Below are 21,669 nucleotides of genomic sequence, written 5' to 3'. Positions count from 1 at the left end.
TATGGGTCTGAAGTTTTCCGGCCTATCTTGCTGTTTCCCTGGCTTGGGGATAACGGTGATATAAGCCTCCAACATAGAGCCTGGGAGACTGGGAGCTTGGGACAGTGCGTTGAAAAGGCGTGCCAGGAGAAGAGCTAGCAACCCCATGTATGCTTTATAATATTTAAGACCGAAGCCATCCGGACCCGGGCTTTTCCCCGAGGGGAGGTCTTTGATAGCCCCTTTGATTTCATCTATGGTGATTGGGTTATCCAGTGTTTCTCTCTCCTGGTCAGTGAGCCTCGGAAGATCAGCTTCCTCAAGATATGTTGTGATACGATCGTCGTCTCGCGACGGGTGTGGGTGGCCCCCCCCGTCCCCCCCGCTGCCGGCTATATTGTACAGCGTTTCATAGTAGCCTCTGAAAGCGTCTGCGATTGAGTCCGCATCAGATCTCATCAAGCCTTCTTTGTCAGTTATGTGGTGTACATAAGCTTTTAGTTTCTCTTGTTAAGTGTATCCAGTCCACGGATCATCCATTACTTATGGAATATATTCTCCTTCCCAACAGGAAGTTGCAAGAGTCACCCACAGCAAAGCTGCTATATAGCTCCTCCCCTAACTGCCATATTCAGTCATTCTCTTGCAAGCCTCAACATAGATAGGAGGTCGTGAGAGTCTGTGGTGCTTTATACTTAGTTTATTCTTCAATCAAAAGTTTGTTATTTTCAAATGGCACCGGAGTGTGCTGTTTATCTCAGGCAGTATTTAGAAGAAGAATCTGCCTGCGTTTTTTCTATGATCTTAGCAGACGTAACTAAGATCCATTTGCTGTTCTCACACATTCTGAGGAGTAAGGTACTTCAGAGGGGGAATGGCGTGCAGGTTTTCCTGCAGATAAGGTATGTGCAGTAAAATATTTTTCTAGGAATGGAATTGACTAAGAAAATACTGCTGATACCGAAGTAATGTAAGTAAAGCCTTAAATGCAGCGATAGCGACTGGTATCAGGCTTATTAATAGAGATACATACTCTTATAAAAATGTGTTTTAAAACGTTTACTGGCATGTGTAATCGTTTTTTAACGAACATTGGTGATAACACTGTAATGTTGGTATAGCCTTAAATGCAGTAAAAGCGACTGGTATCAGGCTTATTAATAGAGATACATACTCTTGTAAAAATGTGTTTTAAAACGTTTGCTGGCATGTTTAATCGTTTTTTAACATATGTTTGGTGATAAAACTTATTGGGGCCTAAGTTTTTTCCACATGGCTGGCTTAAATTTTGAATAGAAACAGTTAACTGAAGCCTCCAACTGTTGTAATATGAGTGGGAGGCGCAGTTAAAATTACAAAATGAATAATCTAGATTCCCTCAGCAGTCCCATGAATACTACAGGACATTTCTAAAGGGCTAAAAAGACTTCAAAAATCGTTTATAGGGAAGGTAATCCACAGCTCTGCTGTGGCAGTTTTCTTGTGTCTGTTTTTAAAAACGTCTATGTCGGTTTTTTTTATCTGTTTTTTGCATTAAGGGGTTAATCATCCATTTGCAAGTGGGTGCAATGCTCTGTTACCTTATTACATGTACTGTAAAAATTTCGTTTATTTTACTGCCTTTTTTCACTGTTTTTCAAATTTTGACAAAATTTGTTTCTCTTAAAGGCACAGTAACGTTTTATATATTTGCTTGTTAACTTGATTTAAAGTGTTTTCCAAGCTTACTAGTCTCTTTATTAGTCTGTTCTAACATGTCTGACATAGAGGAAGCTCTGTGTTCATTATGTTTTAAAGCCATGGTGGAACCCCATCTTAGAATGTGTACCAGATGTACTGATTTCATGTTAAACAATAAAGATCATTTTTTGTTTTTTAAAAAAAAAAAAAAAAAAAAAAAAAAAAGAAAACATTATCACCAGAGGATTCTGTCGTGGGGGTAGTTATGCCGACTAACTCTCCCCACGTGTCAGATCTTTTGACTCCCGCTTTAGGGACTCACGCTCAAATGGCGCCAAGTACATCAAGGGCACCCATAGCGTTTATTTTACCAGGGGATTCTGTCGAGGGGAAAGTTATGCCGACTAACTCTCCCCACGTGTCAGACCCTTCGACTCCCGCTTCAGGGACTCACGCTCAAATGGCGCCAAGTACATCAAGGGCGCCCATAGCGTTTATTTTACAAGACGTGACAAAGGTGGTGAATAATACTCTGGCAGCAGTATTAGTCAGGCTACCTAAAATTAAAGGAAAGCAGATAGCTCTGGGGGTAGATACAGAGCATACAGACGCTTTAAGAACCATGAATGATACTATCTCACAATATGCTTAGTCTGTGGGTGAATGACTCAGGGTAGATGATTTAACCTGATTCTGATATTTCTACATTTAAAATTTATACTTCAGAACCTCCACTTGTTGCTCAGGGAGGCTTTGGCTGCTCTGAATGAATGTGTACAATCACAGGGCCAGAGAAATTGTGTAGACTGGTTAAATAATATGCAGTGCCGGTGTGTGCTGATGTTTTTCCAATACCTAAAGAAGTTACTAAAAAAAAAAAAAAAAAATGTTTTAATAAGGAATGGGATAGACCAGGTGTGCTGTTCTCTTCCCCTCCTATTTTTTTAGAAGAATGTTTTCTAATAGTTACCACCACACGGGACTTCTGGCAGACAGTTCCTAAGGTGGAGAGAAGAGTTTCTACTCTAGCTAAGCATACCACTACCTCTGGCAAGGACAGTTGTGCTTTTTAGATCCAATGAATAAAAAATGTTTATTCAACAGGGTTTTATCCTGCAGCCCCTTGCATACATTGCTTCTGTCACTGCTGCTGCGGTGTTCTGGGTTGAGTCTCTTGATGAGGCTTTATAGTTAGCGACTCCATTGGATGAATATATTGACAAGCTTATGCTAGCCAAATTCCTTTGTTTTCTGATGCCTTTGTTCATTTGACTAGACTAACGGCTAAGAATTCTGTTTTTTTTACTATACTGGCGCGTAGAGCGCTATGGCTTATATCATGGTCAGCTGTCGTGACTTTAATAAATAAGCTATTTAACTTCCCTTCAAGGGGCAGACCCTATTCGGGCCTGGTTTGAAGGAGATTATTGCTTATATCACTGGAGGGTGGCATCCACTTCCTCTAAGGCAAAACAAAAGGGAATTTTTGCTCAGTCCAAGGCGGTCTGGAGACAATCGGACCTGAAACAAAGATAAGCAGGCCAAGGAGCCTGCTGCTGCCTCTAAGGCAGCATGAAGGAACGGACCCCTATCCGGTAACGGATTCTATAGGGGACAGACTTTCATTCTTCGCCCATGTGGGCAAGAGATGCCCAGGATCCCTAGGCATTGGAATTTATATCCCAGAGATATCTTCTGGATTTCAAAGATTTCCCCCCAATAAAAAAGGGAGTTTTCGCCTTTCACAATTATCTGCAAACCAGATAAAGAAGGAGGCATTCTTACATTGTGTACGAGATCCATCCAGTTCCAAGAGAGGAACAGGGACAGAGTTTTTACTCAAATCTGTTTGTGGTTCCCAAGGAGAGGGAACCTTCAGACCTATTTTGGATCTAAAGATCTTAAACAAATTCCTCAGAATTCCGTCATTTAAGATGGAAACTATTCGTACCATCTTAACTATGATCCAGGAGAGTCAATAGAGGACTACAATGGATTTGAAGGATGCTTATCCTCACATTGTGATGCATAAAGATCACCATCGTTTTTCAGGTTTGCCTTTCTAGACAGGCATTACCAGTTTGTAGATCTTTCCTTTGGGATATCTACAGCCCCAAGAATCTTTATGGAGGTTCTAGGGTCGCTTTGGCGGTCCTTAGGCCGCGGGGCATAGAAGTGGCCCTTTATTTAGACGACATCCTGATACAGGCGTCAAACATCCAAATTGCCAAGTCTCATACGGACGTAGTACTGGCATTTCTGAGATTACATGGGTGGAAAGTGAACAAGGAAAGAGTTCTCTATTCCCAATCTCAAGGGTTTCCCTCCTAGGGACTCTGATAGATTCTGTTGAAATGAAAATTTACCTGACGGAGTCCAGGTTGTCAAAGTTTCTAAATTTCTGCCGTGTTTTTCATTCCATCCGCGCCCTTTGGTGGCTCAGTACATGAATGAAATTGGCTTAATGGTAGCGGCAAGGGACATAGTACCGTTTGCACGTCTACATTTTAGACCGCTGCAACTATGCATGCTCAGTCAGAGGAGCGGGGATTCCACAGATTTGTCCCCCTGTTAAACCTGGACCAAGAGACCAGAGATTCTCTTCTCTGGTGACTATGTCGGGTCCATCTGTCCAAGGGTATGACCTCCCGCAGGTCAGATGGGACAATTGTTACAATAGATACCAGCCTTTTAGGTTGGGATGCAGTCTGGATCTCCCTGAAGGCTCAGGGATAGGGGACTTAGGAGGAGACCCTCCTTCTAATAAATATTCTGGAATTGGGAGTGATATTCCATGCTCTTCAGACTTGGCCTCAGTTAGCAACTCTGAGGTACATCATTCTCAGTCGGACAATATACACGACTGTGGCTTTCATCAGCCATCAAGGGGGAACAGAAGTTCCCTAACGAGGTTAGAAGTCTTACAATAATTCACTGGACAGAGACTCACTCTTGTCTATCAGCTATCCATATCCCAGGTGTTGAGAACTGGGAGGTGGATTTTCTAAGTCGTCAGACTTTTTCTTCCGGGGGAGTGGGATTTCCTCCGGAGGTCAAGACCAAGCAGGAGAAGGCTTTGGTGTTTTTGACAGTGCCTGCGTAGCCACGCAGGACCTGGTATGCAGATCTGGTGGACATGTCATCCTTTCCATCACGGTCTTTGCTTCTGAGACAGGTCCCCCTACCTCAGGGTCCTTTCAACCATCTAAATAGAATCAATCTGAGATGGACTGTCTGGAGACTGAACGCTTGATGGTATCAAAGCATGGCTTCTCCGAGTCAGTCATTGATACCTTAATACAGACATGTAAGCCTGTCTCTAGGAAAATGAACATAGATATGGTGTAAATATCTGATTTTTATGAATCCAAGGGTTACTCATGGAGTAAAGTCTGGATTCCCAGGATATTATCTTTTCTCCAAGGTGTTTTTGAGAAAAGGGTTGTCAGCTTTGCTCTGCCATGGAGCTTAAACCTGGTTCTTAAGGTTCTTCAGGAAGTTCAGTTTGAACCTTTTTTTGTTCCATAGATATCAATCTTTATCTTGGAAAGTTCTTTTTGGGTAGCTATTTCCTCGACTCGTAGAGTCTCCAAGTTATCTGTGTTACAATGTGATTCTCCTTATCTGGTCCTTCGTACGGATAAGGTAGTCCTGCGTACCAACCTGGGTTTTTTCCTAAGGCGGTATCCAACAAGAACATCACTCAAGAGATATTTGTTCCATGCTTGTATCCTAATCCTTCCTCAAAGAAGGAACGTCTATTACACAATATTGGACGTGGTTTGTGCTTTAAAATCTTACTTACAAGCTAATACAGTTTTCATCAAACGTTCACCTTGTTTGTTGTCAAAAGACTTCAGTAGCCTCTCTGTCCTTTTGGTTAAAAAGCATAATTCATTTAGCTTATGAGACTGCTGGTCAGCAGCCTCCTGAAGGGATTGCAGCTCATTCTACTAGAGCTGTGGTTTTCACTTGGGCCTTTTTTAAATGTGGCTTCTGTTGAACAGATTTACAAGACAGAGTCTTGGTCTGCGCTTCATACTTTTTCAAATTTAACAAATTTGATACTTTGCTTCTTCGGAGGCTATTTTTGGGAGAAAGGTTTTTTTTACAGGCAGTGGTAACTTCCGTTTAAGTACCTGCCTTGTCCCTCCCATCATCCGTGTACTTTAGCTTTGGTATGGGTATTCCATAAGTAATGGATGATCCGTGGACTGGATACACTTAACAAGAGAAAACATAATTTTTGCTTACCTGATAAATTTATTTCTCTTGTAGTGTATCCAGTCCACGGCCCGCCCTGTCACTTTAAGGCAGGTAATTTTTTCACTTGAACTACAGTCACCACTGCACCCTATGGTTTCCTTTCTCTGCATGTTTTCGGTCGAATGACTGAATATGGCAGTTAGGGGAGGAGCTATATAGCAGCTTTGCTGTGGGTGACTCTTGCAACTTCCTGTTGGGAAGGAGAATATATTCCATAAGTAATGGATGATCCGTGGACTGGATACACTACAAGAGAAATACATTTATCAGGTAAGCATAAATTATGTTTTTTTCCTTGCTATCGCCCTAGCCAAGAGCTTTCCCGCCTTACCCCTGTGCTCAAAGTACGTTTGCCTCAGCATCAGTGCTTTTTTTTTATATTCTTCTTGTAAGAACTGCAATAGGTTTCCTCTGGCCGAGACCAATGCCTGTGTTCTTGTGTCATTGGACGGCTGCAGCTTATGAAGCTGCTCCAGCTGTTCCACCTGTGACATCAACGTCCGGTAGCGTTCTCTTTTGACTCTGTTTAGGTCAGATTTTCTCCTGATCAGAAGGCCTCTGACAGTGCATTTTTGTGCCTCCCACACAGTGGTGTTCTCTATGATACCATCATCATTGAGTTGGAAGAAATTCTCGAGCTCTTTTTGGAGGTCCGCCTTAAAGACCAGATTCTCCAATAGTGTGTCATCCAGCCGCCACACATATGGCGTGATTGGTACGTTGGGCCACAGTATAGAGCAGCTGACCGGAGCGTGGTACGACCATGTTATGGTGTTGATGTTACTGCTTTGAGTAATCATGAGGCCTGTGGTGTCTGTGTATATGTAATCGATCCTGGAGTATTTCCTATGTGGGTGGGAGTAAAATGTGTAGTTATAGCTCTTTGGGTGGTGTGTGCGCCATATGTCATGTAGGGTCAGTTCGGTCAACATTGTCGTCATGCGTTTAAGTGTCCTGTGGGGGACACTGGAGATGCCATCTGAAGTGTCTAATGCAGGGTCTAGAGGGGCGTTGAAGTCTCCTCCCAAGTAAAGTATTCCAATTCTCATCTCTAGTATTTTTCGGATAACTTTTGAGAGGAATAGGTGTTGTGTGTGATTTGGGCAATAGATGTTGGCCATGGTGATAGGCCTACCATATAGGGAGCCCGTTACCACTAGGAACCTGCCTTCTGGGTCTTTGTATAATTGTGTAAGCTGGAAAGGTAGCTTGGTATGTAAAATGATTCCCACTCCATTTTTCTTTTTGGGCCCAGATGCAAAGAATGCAGTTGGGTAGTGGCAGCTAGTCCACTTGGGTTCGTGTGTCGCTGCAAAGTGTGTCTCCTGCAGATATATGATGTCTCCACCCATCCTCTGAAAATCTCTTTGCGCTATGGATCATTTATTTGGGCTGTTCATGCCTTTAACATTTATTGTTATCAGTTGAATGGGGTGCGTTCGTGTGTGTTTCCGATTTTGTGCCATTGCTAGTTTGTACCTCTATGTAGTGTGAATGCTTCTGCGTTGGGAGAAGGGGGGGAGGGGGCAAAGGGGAGAGAGGAAGAAGAGGAGAGGAAAGAAAGAGAAAAAAAAAAAGGGGGGGGGTAGAGGAGAGAGAGTACGAGGTGTCTTTTCCTCTAAGGTGTTGAGGGAAGGATAGTTATGAGAGTTAGAAAGAAGGAGAGGATGGGAGCAGTAGGATAATGTGGTGGGGCTGATGGGAAGGGATGTTAGTTGTGTAGGGGTAGAAGCAGCCACCTCTGAGGGTGAGAGGGGGGGTTAGGGAAGGGTTAAGGAAGAGAGTTAGCTGATCTGCTGTGAAACAGTACAGTGTTAAGTTCAAGTGCAAAAAATTCAGAACAGTACTCTCAGTTTGACAACAGTAAACAACAAGAAGAAATACAAAAGTAACAAAAATAACAATGCGGGGGTAGTTGTCCCCCAATTTTCCTTTGAAATATAAGCTTTTAGCCTATTCATAACTGGTTAACGTTTACCCTATAATCTTGCAATTTTAAGTTAATCTCCAGGTTGATGTGGTGTGTTGCTTCAAATCACTTTCTCAGTGGTCCATGTGTGTGATTGTCTTACAATGTCTCAGGTCAATGATAGGTATTGGTATATAGAGCCAGAGTGTTTCAGTAATGTCTATGCTGTTTGCGGATTGAGCGGCCTTCTGGTTTACTACGTGTGTCACAGTAATGTGTTATGTTGTCGCGTCTGTGCTGTCGTGGGGGAGGGAGTGTATGTCTGTTTATGGGTTCGCCTGTTGTTGCTTTGGTCTGTTTGAGGTCACTGGCGGGCGTTGTTATGTGTTATGTAGGGTGTGGGTTGCATCTAGTCTTGTGTGGTGTCTTCGTGCTGTTAGTTCCCTACAATTACTTGACCCCTGTGTCATCGTCTGTACATACATGTATAAGAACTCAACATGAAATGCTAAATTTGTGCAAGTGAAGTTCAGCCTAGAAATACATTCTTAAATATTACATTAGTCACTTTATCTGGCATTAGCTTCTGCAGTGTGGATTCTATCTTAACAACAATATTTTAAAAACATAAACATAAGCAACTGAGTCTCTGTATACGACCTGAAAGATCTGTCCATTTCTCCACACCGACATCAAAGTGGAGCTTGGAGATCAAGAGATGCCTCCCAGCAGGGTGGGAGGTCAAATGTTAAGTCCCTGTCTTGACGTTGTCCCATCAGACTAAGGGCTGTTGGTTTATTCCTTGAATGTGCCTTGGATTAGGTTCTGGGGGACCACGATGGTCCTCAGCTATGTCTGGAGGTGGGCGTATGTTTAATCCCAGCGCTTGATTGAAGTTTGGAAGATCCTCGGTTGACCTCAAGATATGTGACGTGTTATTTTTTGTGACAATCAGGCAGGTGGGGAACCCCCATCTGTATGGCAGTCTTTTTTCTTTGAGGGCCGCCGTGACATATCTTAAGTCCCTTCGCTTCTGTAGCGTTGCGGGACACAAGTCTGAGTAAATCTGTATCTCTGATCCTCTGAATTCAAGTGGATGCTGTTGTCTTGCAAGTCGGAGAATTTCCTCCTTATCTTTGAAGGACAGCAGTTTCATGATGACATCTCTGGGTGGGGCTCTGTTTGATGGTTTGGGGCGCAGGGCCCTGTGTGCTCTTTCTATCTGTATTTCTGGTGCATTTTCATCATTTTTGAGGTCTTTAATAAAGTCTTGTATATAGTTTTGTAGAGCTGAGGGGTCCACTGTTTCAGTTATTCCGCGCAGTCTAAGATTGTTCCTCCTGCTCCTTGTCTCTAAGTCTTCTATGCGCTCCATAAGTGTTTGCACTGTGCCCTCCTGGGCCTGCATCTGGCTAGTCTGATGCTGTAAGTCAGAGCTAAGGGTTTCTTGTCTTTCTTCTATTTGTGTAACACGGCGATCTACCACCATGATGTCTCTTTTCATTTCGCCAAACATTGTCTTGAAGTCATGCATTGCCTCTCTTATGTCCTCTTTAGAGGAAAGATGTTTTATATCTTCTCTCGTTAAGTAGTTTTGTGCCTTGTTGTGAGTATTAGGTTCATGTATCTGTGCTGATGTCATCTGCACCGGCGTGCTGCGTTCAGTGTCTGCTGCAGTTAAGTTTGGCTCAGCTGGGATCAGATAATTCTCTAGTGCTGTGGCTTGTGTAAGTCTAGGTGGTTTATTATTCCTTTTGGTAGCCATGTCTGCAAGTGTTTTGCAACCCAGCTTCAATCTGTCAGGATTCTGTACAGTATTCTACACCCACATGAAATATTTATTTATTTATAGTATATAGATATCAATCTCTACAGGGAGTAGTGCTAGTTTCAGCAGGTAGAGTGTAAAAGACACATTATCAATGTCCCAGAACTACTGCTCTTTGCTAGTTAAGTTGATCTGCCTTTTGAGAAGTGTTCAGGCCTTTTCTGTAAGATATGGCCCTTTTATCAATCACACGTGTGTTGGCCTTTACATGAAAGTATATTTGCTGATGGTAAAAAGAACAAAGCCTCTTTTATTTTGGGGTGTGAGGATCTCCTTGATGTTAATTCACCACCTCTTTCATCAAATGAGCTTTAGTTATAAGTCTATGGGACAGTGTCCCTTTGGCCGCTACTGTGTGTGATTCAGTGGCTTAGTGGGGCCTGCAAATCCCCTGATTTGGTCAAGGAGTCCCTAGGCTTCTAACTGCCTCCTGTCCCCCTGTGAGCTTTAGCCTGCGTGTGCCCGATGTTCAGGCTAGGGAAGGCGTGTGTCAGGGAGGTGTCAGAGCAAGATCTTACCCTCCGGTGTATTAGAGCTTCGTTCTGACCCTGCTGCGAGTGTAATGGCTCCGGTCCTTTAGGCCTCCGCACCACCGCGCGATCACAGGTCTCGCTTAGCCTGTTTGCTTCTGTATCGCGGTGATCAGATCACGTGGGGCCGAGACCAGCGGTCTTTTTTCTTCACGGTCAGGTCGCGATCAAAGGTATGAGTCTTCTCCTGTATTATCGGGTCCTGTGTGCGCTGAGCAACCTGATCACGGGCCTTTCTATTCTGTTTTAGGTGATTGTTGCTTTTGGCGCGCAGTGTTGGGCTGGTATGGTGTGTATCGCCAGCTTAAAAAAAAAAAGTCACCAGCTGAGTCCCCAGATCCTCATGCGTCGATTGTTTATGTTTTAGAGCTTGGTTGGGCCAGGGGAAAACGTTAAGGGCTTAGGAAAACTGAGGGGACTACAGAGCACTAAGATTAGTCAGCCATCTTGGTCCGTGGCTAGGCTCCGCCCCCCCTTGCCTTGTCCTTTTATGTAGAATTATATAGTGTGATAATTCCACGTTTACCAGGAGTTGTGATCTGGGGTTATTATATATCAATTTAGCCAGACTAAGTAGGTTTCCTTGGAAACCAAATTTGTTTAGTGCTGTGAATAAGTGATCCCATGTAATAGCGTCAAATGCTTTTTCTGCGTCTGTTGCTAACAGGGCCATGTCTCCCCTATTTTGTTTCTTGTTTCTCTGATTTCTGTTATGATAATAATCCAGGGTTAATAGAACACGTCTAATATTTCTCACAACATACCTACCTGGCATGAACCCTGCCTGATCCTTGTGGATAATCTCTCCTATGACTTTTTTCAACCTCTCTGCTATGATTGCCGTCAGGATATTATAGTCTATATTTAAAAGTGATATAGGCCTATAGGAGCCTAGTTCTTCACGATTTTTACCTTTCTTATGTACTAAAGTGATAATGGAGTCAGCAAAGCATTGTGAGCACATATTATTATTAACAAACGGCTTGATTACGAGTTTTTGTCTGTAAGGCTTGCGGTGCTAACGAGCAGTTTATGCTCACCGCTCACCTACAAACAACGCTGGTATTACGGGTTTTTACAAACCCGGCGTTAGCTGCAGAAAAGTGAGCGGAGAGCAAAATTTAGCTCCACATCTCACTGTAATACCAGCGCTGCTTACGGTAGCGGTGAGCTGGCTAAACTTGCTTGTGCACGATTTCCCCATAGGAATCAATGGGGCAGATCCAGCTGAAAAAAAAACTAATACCTGCAAAAAAGCAGCGTTCAGCTTCTAACGCAGCCCCATTGATTCCTATGGGGAAATACTTTTTATGTCTACACCTTACACCCTAACATGAACCCCGAGTCTAAACACCCCTAATCGTACACTTATTAACCCCTAATCTGCCGTCCCCGACATTGTCGCCACCTGCATAATTTTATTAATCCCTAATCTGCCGCTCCGGACACCGCTGCCACCTACATTATACTTATGAACCCCTAATCTGTCACCCTCAACATTGCCAACACCTACATTATATTTATTAACCCCTAATCTTCCGCCCCCACTCGTAATACCGGCGTTAGGAAAATCCCATTGAAAATACGCAATTGACGTAAGTGGATTTGCAGTATGTTCGAGTCGTGGAAAAAAGTGAGCGATGAGCCTCTACCTGCAAGACTCGTAATACCAGCGGGCGTTAAAAAGCAGCGTTGGGACCTCTTAACGCTGCTTTTTAAGGCTAATGTGAGACTCGTAATCTAGGCAAAAGTATTCATTAAAAACATTGCCTAATGTTCCCGTCACCTCTTGTTTAATAATTTTATAAAATTCTGCCGGGAGGCCATCTGGACTTAGTGCTTTATTATTGTTTATTTTTTTGATAACCAACATAATTTCTACCTCTGTGATTCTTTGATTAATGTAAAAAAAGGGGGGGGTCTCACAGCGCCCTCTCTGTATATTTCCTTCAAGCTCCCTAAAATCAAGATACCTAGTATATCTTGGAAATAATTAGAAAGGGTGTAGGATCTAGGGAGCGCCTCAGGATGGGCAAAGGATATCAAAATATTAAACTAGTATATAAATATTAACACAATTGATTAAATGTATCTAAATTGTGTAACTAAAGTATATAGTTTTATTAGATTTTATTATACAATATATTAACAGCTAAAAATATTTGACCAGTCATACAAAATCTTAACATAAAAACATTCATGGATCCATGTATCATAAATTTGAAACTGATAACGCACACAAAATATTTCTAATATGAGTAAAACCGTTAAAAAAACGTAGATAAAATCACATAGATAAAACCAGTCTGGGATTGACTAGATACAATAAGATACAATACTCCCTTTTCGGGTCAAGAGGGGATTATGTGGGGATTATAAAGCGCGTTATTACTCCAATGGAAGAAAAACAATAAAAATAGAAATAGACATAAGAATGAAAAATAATATTAGGATAATGTGTTTCAAATGGTATACGTGCGTATCCACACTAAATGTTGTAAGTCCCTAGTGATAAAATTAATGTCCAAGTCTCTCTGTGGTGACCAAATCCAAAATAAACTTCCACTTTATCCGGTATAAGTGATGAGTGATAAATGATATGAATGTGTCCAAAAAAATAGTGGTATAGTTGAAAAAACAGAAAAAATGAAAAATTAGAAAAAATGAAAAAAAAATTAAAATTTGTGGAAAATATGAAAAAAATGAAAAATGTGAAAAAATTGTAAAACTAGTGAAAAAATTAATAGGAAAAATATAATTGATGTGATGTTCCAAAATAGTCAATAATATACTTCTCTCCCCCCTGCATTATTAAACCCTAAACCACCATATAGCACACGGCAAATTACCACACTACACTATTAATCATTAAACCACTACATTGCCCAGCACAAATGAGAGCATACATAAGTTATACCCACTAAACTATTAACCCCCAACTGCCACAATCCCCCATCGCAAATTCCCCTAACATCCTAACAACAAGACCCTCTATGTTACATTAAAAAAAGAAACACTACCATTGCAAAAAATAAAAATCACTAGTATTACAAAAAATGCCCTTAAAAAAAGTCCATGCCTAAAAAAAACCTTAACACCAAGGAACTGATTTATCAAATGTCGGGCGGACATGATTCACTGTCGGCATTTATCATTGCACAAGTATTTCTGGTGAACTGCTTGTGTAATGCCACCCCCTGCACATTCAGCCGCTAACAGGGGGTGTCAGTCATCCCGATCGTATCTGATTGGCATGATCTTAAGACTGCTGCTTCTGAACTCCGGTTTCCGGCATGCTTAAAGGCTCACGCTGAATAAGCAGCACCCGCTGCTTCCTAAATCGGCCCCCAAAACTGATCTGAGAAGAGCATTTGTTGGGCAGTGGCTTAAAGCAATCATAGCACTTCTGTATTAGAAAAAAAAATCCTATTTAAAAAAATATATATCTTAACAAATCCTATGTTAAAAAAAAACTATCTGAAAAGAATAAAAGTGATTTAGCGCTTTTGCCAGCCTAAAAAACCTCTTGTAAAAAAAAAAAATACACTGAAATAACCTAACTGACAAAAAATTATACCCTGCAAAGGGCAGAAGTGATTATGGGGCAGATTTATTAAAGGGCAAGCAGACTTTATTCGCAGTAGCAAATCATGTTCTCTCGACCTCGCTAAATGCCAACAGCACACACTGTCTGGTGAAATGCTTGTGCGATGCCTCTCCCCTGCTCACTGGTGGCCATTCGTCCACTCTGATAGCAGGGGCTGTTATTCACCCCGATCGTTCCAGATCCGGATGATTTCAGTACGCCACCTAAAAGGTGGTGGAGAAGTTAAGGAGTAGCGGTCTTACGAACGCTGCTTCCTAATTCTGTTTCAGATGGACCTGAAATGATGGGGCTCTAAAGCAGCATCCGCTGCTTAATAAATGGAGCCCTATAGCTCTTTTGCCAGGAAAAACAAAAATCCTATCCTAAAAAATAAATCCCCTCCCAAACAAAACCCTATCGTTAAACCCCCAAGATGGTATTCACCAAACTTGCTTACATTGTTTAGGTTTTTTAATGTAACTTCAGGGGTCTTAGGTTAGGGGTCTTGGGGGTGTTAGCTGTTAGGAGGTTACAATGAGGGTGTGGCATTTTGAGGGTTAATAGGGTAGGGGATATTTTAAGATAGGGTGTGTGCCAGTTAGAGGTTAATAGGGTAGGGGATATTTTAGGATGGGGTTTGTGCTAGTTAGAGGGTTAATAGGGTCGGGGATATTTTAGGATGGGGTGTGTGCCAGTTAGAGGGTTAATAGGGTACGGGATATTTTAGAATGGGGTGGTGCCAGTTAGAGGGATAAAAGGGTAGGGGATATTTTAAGATGGAGTGTGTGCCAGTTAGAGGGTTAATAGGGTAGGGGATTTTTTAAGATGGGGGTGTGCCAGTTAGATGGTTAATAGGGTAGGGGATTTTTTAAGATGGGGGTGTGCCAGATAGATGGTTAATAGGGTAGGAGATACTTTAAGATGGGGTGTGTGCTAATTAGAGGGTTAATAGGGTAGGGGGTATTTTAAGATGGGGTTTGTGCCCGTTAGAGGGTTAATAATGTAAGGGGTATTTTACAATGGGGGGTGTTGGTTTAGGGGTTAATAGTGTAGAGTTTTTCTGGGTGCACACTCCTGCACAAATAGGGGATTGCTATGTTATAAACAGTTCATTGAAACAAATAAAGTAAGATCTTAAATATCTAAATTGCAGATCTTACCCAGAGTTCCCTGGTGCATTGGTAACTGTATACAGAGTAATTCTTATTATATATGAATCTTAGTATAGTACTTATAGGAAGTAAGCATGGCGTAATGCTGAGTTGCCTTTTGTGGGACAACAGTTTGGGAATTTTTTTTTATCAGCATTATTATTATGTAAATGTAGAATAACTCCCAGTACTGGGCTAGATTACAAGTGGAGCGCTAACGTTAGCACAGGGTGCATTATCCATAGTGTGTCACTATCTAAATCCTTAAGTTAAATTGTTGTGCCATGCAGAACTAGAAAACTGTTATTTAAATTATATTTCACATTGTTACATGAAACTCAAGTTTAGGGCAGCACTTAATTATTATTTTATTTTTTAATTAATAATGACAATATAAAGGACTAGAGTTCAATGAGCAGGTGGGAGATTACTAAACACAGATTAAGGCCTTAAGGACAATAATATAATGTCTTGTAGAAATGGTCACTTGAGCTATGTATTGAAGGCTATTGAAGGGCTTTGACATGGAACTTAGAGGCATTTTGAGTTAAGCAAAGACTTATAAATACCATGAAATTTATAATTTCACCACCTCAACATTTTTTAGATCTATATTTTTCGAATTGAGGTTAGGTAAGAAAATGGAGTCCATTTTATCTCTGTTGCTACAACAAATCCGGACTCCTTGGTAACCACAGAATGTTACTGATGGTTACACAGGTGGTCTAAGCTTCAGTTTAAAGTTCAGTTTATAGTTTCAGTTCACAATGCTTGAGCTCAGCTGGAGGAAGGAGTGAAGTTGGAGCTCTGTATTTTGTAAGGTACAGAAGAAAGCGCTGATATGGAGCGTCTTCAATCTAAAACAGACTACTATTATCTTATGGACTTTTTAGGGAGAGGGGCTTTTGGAGAGGTGGTGAAGAGCAGGAAGGAGAACAGTGGGGAAAATGTGGCTATAAAAATCCATAAAAATGATGATGACAAAAGGCATGGAATTTGGCATGAGATTAAGATGCTAAATGCCTTGAAAGAAGTGGACTCGGACAAATGGAACATCATACGTTTCTATGAACATTTTCATGACAGTGACAAATTTTATCTGGTTTTTGAACTCCTGGAGCAAAGCCTTTATGATTATCAGAAGCAAAACTCTTTTACACCGCTTCCCATCAGACACATCAGGACCATAACAACTCAAGTCCTAATAGCTTTAGGCAAGTTACAGGAACTTTCCATCATGCACACAGATCTAAAACCAGAGAACATAATGCTGGTCAATCAAGCAAAAAATCCCTTCAAGATCAAACTTATTGATTTTGGTAATGCATGTATTTCAAAGGAAGCCAAATATTTCAAACAACCCTATATGCAGACACGATATTACAGGTCTCCGGAAATACTTCTGGGATTGCCTTTTTCTTCAAAAATTGACACGTGGTCTCTTGGATGTATCATTGGCGAATTACACACTGGATGTCCTCTATACCCAGGAGCCCATGAATACGATCAAATTCGCTACATCTATGACACCCATGGAATGCCCAAGAGCCAATTGCTGACTGCAGGAGGCAAAACATTCAACTTTTTTAAAAAGATAATTGATAAAAATGTCGGGAGCAAATGGTCACTAAAATCAGCAGAAGAGTACTGGTCTGAAACCAAAATAATACCTTATGAAACAAGAAAATATCTTCTGAAATCACTGGACCAGCTCAAATTGATCAATGCTCAATCTTATTCAGATAATGACTTCATGGCTGAATATTATGACAGGGAGAACATGGTCAGTTTGATAAAGCAGATGCTTACATGGGATTCCCATGAAAGAATAAGTCCTAACTTAGCCATGAGACATCCCTTTATATCTGTCAGAGAAATAAAAAACAAATATGAAAACACTTTCCAGAACTCAATTGAAAAAGCAAAAAAACAACACTTCAATGTGTTCCCAGGCTATCAGGCCCCTAAGCCTTCTCTGAAAACCAATCTTGACCAAATGGTCAATGTTTGCATTGAAGAACCAAGAGAAGTAAAGATCAACATTTGGGAAGAGGAAACAGAGATTACCAAAATGCAAAAAAATTGTTCAGCACGTCAAGATTGTTACATAGTCTTTCCAGCTAGCAATGCAGCTCAACCTTATCATAACCCAAGAGATGATCCAGTAATGGTGACTATAGAACAACATGATGCAAAACACTCAAAGGTCCATCACAAGCCGGGTGATTCCAAGCAGCTGCTTAATGAAGGAGCTTACAGCTATAAATCTGTGTCTGCATTAGACAGGATCAGATTATGTATCAGAAACTTCACTAGCCGCATATTTTAAAGGTGAGTAAACGTTTTGTAACTCATGATCGAAAAACTATTTAATTTTAAGACTATCTCCCTACTTTACTGTGTGTTTAAATCCCGCCAGGGGTTTAAACACTCAGTAGAAGTGCCGCTCGGAACCCACAGAGAACTGCAAGTCATGAGTGGAAACCGCCCTGATCCAATCAGCAGCACTAGTTGCACATCTGAGTGTTGATCAAATCAGCAGCAGGTTCCTCTATGGACCAGCAGTTCTCTGTGGGTCCTGTGCTGTACGTCAAGTGTGTTTAACCCTTTTGCAGGGGTTAAACATACAGTAGTTAAGGGTAATTAGGCTTTAAATGACACAGATGAGTTAGATCATGTATGTTTTTACTTATGGGCCCTTAATAGATTTCATTAAAACTGCAAATGTTTATTTTGTTATGGATATTTCTTTAAAGCTGTTATTCAGTTTGTAACATCTCTACTTTAAACAGCAGCAGTTTTAAACGGTCAGACTGCAACTGATGCAACCTAAACTGAAAGATAAGAAAAATGAGAAAACTTGCAATGTTGCTGTTTACTTTGATTATGAACTTAAAAAAGAACTAGGGGTAGATTTACCAAGTGCCGGGCGGACATGATTCACTGTAGCAAATCATATCTGCCCGAAATCGCTAAATGCCGACAGCAAACGCTGTCAGCATTTAACAGTGCACAAGCATTTCTAGTGAAATGCTTGTGCAATGCCGCCCCCTGCACATTTGCGGCTGCTAGCATCGGATCGGGATGATTTACCCCCTAAACTGTATAAATATTCAATAGAGCAACAACTTTTATAATAGTATTTTAGCTATTGTTCTCTTGTACAAAAATAATCTTTCTGTAATATACTAAAGCTTACACTATGAATATGGGTATTAATTATCACTGTCTTTTGTATGCACAGATGGAGAATTCGCTTACGGACACATCAGTCTTGGAGAGGTCCAGCACAGATGGGGATTTTATTTTCCCCTATACCTTAATAATCATACGACCAAAATAAGCAAGCGCTACAAACCGCTACAGACGCAAGAACTGTGTATCTGCCCTCAGCTTTATACGATTCTCTGTCATCTACCCCAGGACATTAGACCGAACAATCCAGCAGTGATTTATTGAATATTAAAATGGAGGCTGATGCTTCCGATCACAAGGACAATTTAATACAAATTAATTCATTAAACTAAAGCAATAAAATGTTTTTACTATAATCTGTGTTTTGTTTTTTATGGGGAGCTAACAAAATCTGCAATGACCTAATGAATAGACATAAAATAGCTAAATATTCTTCTACCTATAAACACTCTTCAGGCCGCTCTTCACTGGGTGTTTGGTTGGTTCTGTTTGAACAGCTTTGACTTGATAAAAATCAGTTTCAGCCTCTGGCCTCTATTTATGAAAGGTCTTGCGGACCTGATCAGACAGTGCGGATCAGGTCCGCAAGACCTCGCTGAATGCAGAGAGCAATACGCTCTCCGTATTCAGCATTGCACCAGCAGCTCACAAGAGCTGCTGGTGCAACGCCGCCCCCTGCAGATTCGCGGCCAATGGGCTTCCAGCGGGGAGGTGTCAATCCACCCGATCGTACTCGATCGGGTTGAATTGTGGCGATCTCTGTCAGTCTGCTCAGAGCAGGCGGACAGGGTTATGGAGCAGCGGTCTTTAGACCGCTGCTTCATAACTGCTGTTTCTGGCGAGTCTGAAGACTCGCCAGAAACACGGGCCATCAAGCTCCATTCGGAGCTTGATAGACAGGCCCCTCTGTTTGTTCATAGAGCTTTTCCTACATGTGATAAGGGGCTTAGGAGCGCGCACGTGTCTAAAGCAGTCTATGGTAGCCATGTTTCTAACATTCCATAACATTTCTATAATCAATGTTACAAACACACCTGCCAGATGGCTAAAGGCACGTGCACACTACTGAGCTCAGCTAGGATTACTCTTTAACAAAGGATACCAAGCGACCTAATAAAAATTGAGACGAAAATCCGTTTAAGTTTAAGTTTGACTTCGCTGTCCCTTTTAATGATGTACAGATACTTATTATAATTAAAGGGACGTGAAACCCAAATTTTATTCTTTCATTATTCAGATAGAAAATATAATTTTAAAAATGTTTTGCAATTTACTTCTATTATCAAATTTTCATTGTTTTCATATTATTCTTTGTTGAAGAGATACCTAGATAGGTAGCGTGCACGTGCCTGAAGCACTACATGATAAGAAATAGTGCTGCCATCTAGTGAACTTGTTAATGTATAACATGGTTACAAAACTGCTGCCATACAGTGCTGCAGGCATGTGCACACCCCTGGCTTACATAACTGGTTTTCAACAAAGGATAAAAAGAAAATTAAGAAAATATGATAATAGAAAAAAGTTAGAAAGTTGTTTAAATTGTACGTTCTGACTCATGAAAGAAAAAATTAAGGTTTTATGTCCCTTTTAAACAAACCATGGGGTAAATTTATTATATGTCGGCATCTATCATTGCACAAGCAATTCTGGTGAAATGCTTGTGCAATGTCGCCCCTTGTACATTAGCGACTAATCGGCCGCTAGCAGGGGGTGTCACTCATCAAGTGTCTATTATCAATATGTAATTGTTTATTGCAGTCTGTTTATTATAAATTAGGTTTGTTCGAAAATGTGTTATTTGGATTTCCGTTTGTTAAAGGGACAGTCAAGTCCAAAAAAAACTTTCATGTTTTAAATAGGGCATGCAATTTTAAACAACTTCCCAATTTACTTTTATCACCAATTTTGCTTTGTTCTCTTGGTATTCTTAGTTGAAAGCTAAAACTAGGAGGTTCATATGCAAATTTCTTAGACCTTGAAGACTGCATCTAATCTGAATACATTTTGACCACTAGAGGGCATTAGTTCACATGTTTCATATAGATAACATTGAGCTCATGCACGTAAAGTGACCTAGGACTGAGCACTGATTGGCTAAACTGCATGTCTGTCAAAAGAACTGAAACAAGGGGGCAGTTTGCAGAGGCTTAGATACAAGGTAATCATAGAGGTAAAAAGTATATTATTATAACTGTGTTGGTTATGCAAAATTGGGAAATGGGTAATAAAGGGATTATCTTTCTTTTTAAACAACAAAAATTCTGGTGTTGACTGTCCCCTTAAATGAATTTTACAAATGGCTGTGGGTAGCTGCATTTGGCTATTCTCAGCGCCAGATATAACCGTGTTTGGATTAACACAGACCTTTGTGTGTTGCATTTTAAAACTATCTGGCACCCAACATAGCCGAATGCCGCTACCCTTGGCCAAATTTTGAATTCACTTTTAAAAAGGAACATCCGAATGAAGAATTTTGCACATATCTATTACTAATATACAACATTTTGCTCTCAGACCAGATTATGACATGACACCTGAAGTGTGAGGGTTAAAAACAAAGGGCTAGATTAAGAGTGGAGCAGTAATAAACGCTACCGCTCACACACTAACTCAGCTCGACTTCTGCTCTTTGTACGCGTTGGTTACCGTGCGTATTACAAGTTTAAAGTAAACATTTTTCACTTGCGTGCTAACCCGACGCGTACAAAGAGCAGAAGATAAAATATTGTGACCACATTAACATACTCCCCCATTAACTTTATTGGAGAGATAAAAGTGGGGAAAAAACCATACAACCATACTCACCATAAGCCTCCTACTTTAATAACTCCTAACCCGCCACATATCCCACCAAAAGTCCCAACTACACTATTAACCGATAATCAATCACATAGCCCACCACACAAAGTCCTTTCTACTCTATTAACCTCTAAACTGCCACATTGCCCACTGCAAAGTCCCCAACTCTATTAACCCCTAACCCACCCCATAACCCACTGCAAATTCCCGTCTATTCTATTAGCCCCTAAACCTGCTATATTGCAAAATTGCCACTACTTTATTAACCCTTGAACTGCCACATAGCCCACCGCAAAGTCCCCTCTACTCTATTAAACTTTAAACAGCCACAATCCCCATTGCAAAATACCCACTAACATCTAAGCCCCCTAACCAGCTAACCCTCTTAACCTAAGCTACCCCCAAGAAAAACTAACATTACCTTTAAAAAAAAACTAACCTTACCTTAAAGGGATAGTAAACACCAAAAATGTTATTGTTTAAAAAGATAGATTATCCCTTTATTTACCATTCCCCAGTTTTGCATAACCAACACTGTTATATAATTATACTTTTTACCTCTGCAATTACCTTGTATCTAAGCTTCTGCTGACTGCCTCCTTATCTCAGAACTTTTGACAGACTTGCATTTCAGGCAGTTAGTACTGACTCTTAAATAACTTCATGTACATGAGCACAATGTTATCTATATGAAGAACATTAACTAATCCCCATCTAGCTGTGAAAAACTGTCAAATGCATTT

At 40.9% G+C, this 21,669-nt stretch overlaps 1 protein-coding gene across 1 annotated transcript; it reads left to right on the top strand.

The window, feature by feature from the left end:
• The first annotated feature begins 15,770 nt into the window (after positions 1-15,770).
• On the top strand, positions 15,771-17,258 carry LOC128641674 (homeodomain-interacting protein kinase 4-like). The gene has a single exon (XM_053694207.1). The coding sequence runs from the start codon at positions 15,771-15,773 to the stop codon at positions 17,256-17,258; it is 1,488 nt and encodes a 495-aa protein (XP_053550182.1).
• The last annotated feature ends 4,411 nt before the right edge of the window (positions 17,259-21,669 follow it).

Source organism: Bombina bombina, chromosome 11 (assembly GCF_027579735.1).
Source record: "Bombina bombina isolate aBomBom1 chromosome 11, aBomBom1.pri, whole genome shotgun sequence".
Lineage (NCBI taxonomy): Eukaryota > Metazoa > Chordata > Amphibia > Anura > Bombinatoridae > Bombina > Bombina bombina.
The sequence above is the reverse complement of the archived record's forward strand: the minus strand, read 5'-3'. Positions and strand labels throughout refer to the sequence as shown.